The sequence below is a fragment of the Fukomys damarensis genome, unplaced genomic scaffold, assembly GCF_012274545.1.
Source record: "Fukomys damarensis isolate Sample0158 unplaced genomic scaffold, DMR_v1.0_HiC HiC_scaffold_34, whole genome shotgun sequence".
In the NCBI taxonomy this organism is placed as follows: Eukaryota; Metazoa; Chordata; class Mammalia; order Rodentia; family Bathyergidae; genus Fukomys; species Fukomys damarensis.
The window spans coordinates 20274581-20278627 of NW_022900946.1; the positions used below are offsets into that span (position 1 = coordinate 20274581).

Consider the following 4047-nt stretch of genomic DNA (forward strand, 5'->3'; position numbering starts at 1 on the left):
GCCCAGGGTCGCTCCAGGCTGGCGCTCTCTCCCCCAGGCCTCAGCTTCCCCAGGGCTCCGGGACACGGTCCTTGCGCTACCTGCTTGGCCTGGCAGCGCCTTCACCACCTTTTCCAGCAGGGCCTTCTTGTTTTGGCTTTGGAGCTCCAGACCTGCAAAGAGGGTGGGGTAGAGGCAGCTCCCTCAGTCCCAGTGGTTTCTGGTGCCCGAGAAAGCTGGCTCAGGGAAAGCACCCTGGCTTTGCTCGGCCGTGACCCTCAGTTTCCTTTCCTATAAAATGGGATAATAAAAGGCTTGCTGAGGCAAGGTTTGGAGTAAGCCTCAGGTCCCACCTGCAGAAGCACCTACTCTGCAAGGCCCTGGCCCAGTTCCCCTCCCACCCTGCCTGGCTCTCTACACTGGAGAACCAGTGCCCACTCCCAGAATCCACCCAAGAGATTCCACTTATCCTCACTCCCACTGGAGCAAATTAAGGCACCAAGTGCTTGTCTATGGGGTCCTCTCACTCCCCAGGCTCCAGCTCTTCAAACTCAGAAACACTTAGCAGCTCGGGACAGGGAGGGACCCCATCTGTCCGCGGAGTGATGCAGGTTAAAGATGATCCCTAACAAGCCAGCAGGCCTGGTTGAGGGGGGAATGGTGGCTTCAAATGGGGAATGTGATCCTGGGGCGTGGACTGGCTCTCGCTGTTGCATCACTGCAGCTGGTGGGCTGGGCTGGCCTCATAACCAAGTCTGGCTGAGTCCCAGTTCTGTCCCTTCAGTATTCATTGACCTTTCCGAGTTTCAAGTCCCTCTTTGTTAATGGGGACAATTTTTCTACGCACCAGTTTGTGAGAATCAAATGAGAAAATGCCCTTACAAGCACTCAGCACAGAGTTAGTCACCTTGGATACTTGTCGCCTAAGAAGCACAGAAAATGATGGTCAATACAAAAGAATCACAGTGCTCTCAAAGATGCTCGAGAAACGTTCACTCTGGATCCAGCTAAGGGATATGGGAGGGAAGCCTAGGAAGGTGGCAAGATAGGGCGCCTACCTGGCCCCACTTACCCTGGGTGGTGTTCTGGGAGTTCTCCCGCTTTATGTCCCAGAAGAGATCCCTCTGAGCAGGATCCAAGGAGCTCCATTCTTCCCTCGAGAAATAGAAGGGAATGTCTCCCAATGCCCCAGGTCCCTGGAATGAGAAGACCTGACTGAGGCCACCACACCGCCTTGCTCAGCCTTCCCAGCAATTGTGGATGGGGGTAGCATGGGCAGGACAAAAGAGGCCTACAGGAGAAAAGCATGACCCATTTTATAATTTGGTTTCTTGCAACAAAGTTTTACTACATAGCCCAGGCTGGCCTTCAATTTGCAATCTCCTGCCTCGGCCTCCTGAATGCTGGGATTACAAGTACACGCACCATACCCAGCTGTGCCAAGGCCCATTTTATAGATTCAAAACACTGAGGTTCTCAGAGAATATTAAGAAACTGGTAACTCACATGGTCCCCAGAGGCAAAGCAGGCATCTGGTGTCTCTCTGGTACTCCTCTCTTTAAGAAGAGCAGGAAGCTGGGCTAAAGGAAAAGAACAGAGCCTCAGAGAGCCACTCCAGGCCCAAGACTGAGGCCCTCTAGCCTCCCCTCCACATGCAAATGTGCACACATTCAAGGAGGCACACACACACACACACGTACATATGACCGGGCTTCCCAGAACAGAAAGGCCCTGTCCAGCCACTCTGCCACCTAAAAGGACAGAGGTTACTCACCACGGTGGCTGGGCTGATCCTGGGGAGCAGGCAGCCGGCTCCATACCCCCATCAGGGGAGGCCCCTTGGCCTGGGATGTCTGGATCATGGCCTCAGGTTCCCCATTCTCTGAGGGCAAATCCTGTGAGGGCACAACATGCTCATCAGCACTGAGACCACGCAGGGGACACAGAGGTTAGTCCCTGGGAAGGAGACACAGAAACATGTCCCCCAGGAGTCCGGGATGTGTGGAAGGAGATCAACATGGAGCCCCAGGAAAACCCAGAGGGAAATGTGACACCAGGTAGTACTGTGGGCCCAAGACTCCCTCATCAATCACAAGGCAAGAACCAGGCCCCAAAGGCCAAGTCCACATCCACTGAGTAAGCATGAAGTAGAGGGACCTCCCGCCAAGGGCAAAACCCCACATCCACACCGCTCATTAGCATCTCCCCACATGGCTCCAGTGCCAAGGACCAAACAAGCCACAGGACAGCAGGATGCCAGCAGACAGCTGTCCCTCATACCCCTCTGGGGCTCTCATGCTTCTCACTGTATCCCCAGGGCCTGGCCTAGAGCAATAAATGTTTGCAGAACTTGTGTGGAATGTGTCCACCTTGTCCAACCAAGTCACCAAAAAAAAAAATGTACCGGACTCATCTTTCAGAAAGGCAACAAGTGTTCTGTCGCGTTTTCAAGTACGCTAGCTAAGGCTTGGTGTCTCCTCGGTCCCATGACCTTCCCGGAGACTCATCTCCACAGAGATGGCCACTTCTCTTCAGCCTAGGAATCATCCGGGTAACCTGGACACAGGAAGTCGCCCTCACCTGCCGCCAGGCCTTCACTGGCTGCTTCTGTAGGCCCTCCACCAAGGCAACAGCTTCCTCACCATTCACCGGGCACTGCCCCCGCACCTGGGCCTGGATCTCCCCCGGCAGCACCGTCAGGAACTGCTCCAGCACCAGCAGCTCCAGGATCTGCTCCTTGGTGTGCGATTCAGGCCGAAGCCAGCGGCAGCAGAGCTCCCAGAGCTGGCTGAAGGCCTCATGTGGCCCACCTACTTCCCTGTAGCAGAACTGACGAAAGCGCTGGCGGCAGGCCTCAGAATCCTTGCTGTCTTCCTGCTGGGCAGATTCCTGCTCCCAGGAGGAATCTTCCACCTTCACAATCAGAAGTCCTTCTCCCTCCCCAGGAGCCTGGTTCTGGGGCTCCTGGAGGGACGCCATTCCTCTGGTCTAAGGCTCAGGGCTGGCTGCCTTCAGCCTGGGCTCCAGAGCTGACCTTTTTAGTTGCCAAGAGGGATACCCTGTGGTGGCCAGGCTAGCATCTGGACATGAACTCCTAGGAAAAGAGCAGAATAGCAGGATTTTGGGGAAGGGTGGAATACAGGAGCAAACAAACACTATCCTTGAGGGATGTTCAGGGACTCCATCCAGTACCTGTTCTTTTGTAACCTTTTGTAATTATCTTGTTCTATAAAACCGTTCCTCCTGTTAATACAGGCCCATGATCCCTTTCCCCAAGTACGAAATGCAAAGCCTGTATTTTCCATGACTTGGTTGACTGTAAATACTAATCTCCCTCATTTGGAAGCACCACCAGACCTACTGATAAAAGCACATTTGTATATCCATTTATACTACTTATGTTTTATGGCATAAATATTACCATTTGTTAATTTTGTAAAGATTTACTAAGTTATATTTATAATGTTTTACCGTATGTATAATTCAAATCCCTCTGGAGATGTTAATATACTATGTGCACTGTATTCTTTTTCAAATTTAGAAACTTCTGTTTTTTTTTTTTTGGTTTGTTTGTTTTTTTGGTACCAGGGATCAAACTTGGGTCCTTGTGCTTTGGAGGCAGGCGGCAGAACCACTGAGCTAAATGCCCGGCCAGTGTATTTCAAATTTCAAGCTGGGTGTGGTGGCTCATGCCTGTAATCCCAGCATTCAGGAAGGCCAAGGCAGGAGAATGGCCACAAGTTCAAGGCCAGCCTGAAGTACGTAAGCAGATCCTGTCTCAAAAATAAAAGAATAAATTTCAAAGTTCATTTAGCCATTGGAGATGAGGGTATCAGAGAAGGGTGCACAGACACCATTCAAAGCCATTTATCCATAACAACATACGCATGTACTACACATCTTATACTTTATGTTGTCATTATTCACAATAATTCTGATACATGTATTTTAAAACTTTGTTTCAACAATAAACACAAACACTGCAGTAAAAAGAGGGTGATCTAAGCAATATGTAAATACATCAAAGAGAAACTTCCTCAATGCAAGTGCAAACCCTTCCCATTGACA

General features: G+C 51.1%; 1 protein-coding gene across 1 annotated transcript in view; it reads right to left on the reverse strand.

The window, feature by feature from the left end:
* Znf213 (zinc finger protein 213) overlaps positions 1 to 3532 on the reverse strand; it is a 4746-nt gene extending 1214 nt beyond the window's left edge. The window contains exons 1-5 of the mRNA XM_033758548.1: positions 2560 to 3532; positions 1754 to 1874; positions 1486 to 1559; positions 1052 to 1175; positions 3 to 152 (exon numbers count right to left, since the gene is read on the reverse strand). Coding sequence (XP_033614439.1) covers positions 3 to 152; positions 1052 to 1175; positions 1486 to 1559; positions 1754 to 1874; positions 2560 to 2958 — 868 coding nt within the window. The 5' untranslated portion in view covers positions 2959 to 3532. The remainder of the gene's footprint in view (positions 1 to 2; positions 153 to 1051; positions 1176 to 1485; positions 1560 to 1753; positions 1875 to 2559) is intronic.
* Positions 3533 to 4047: the final 515 nt, after the last annotated feature.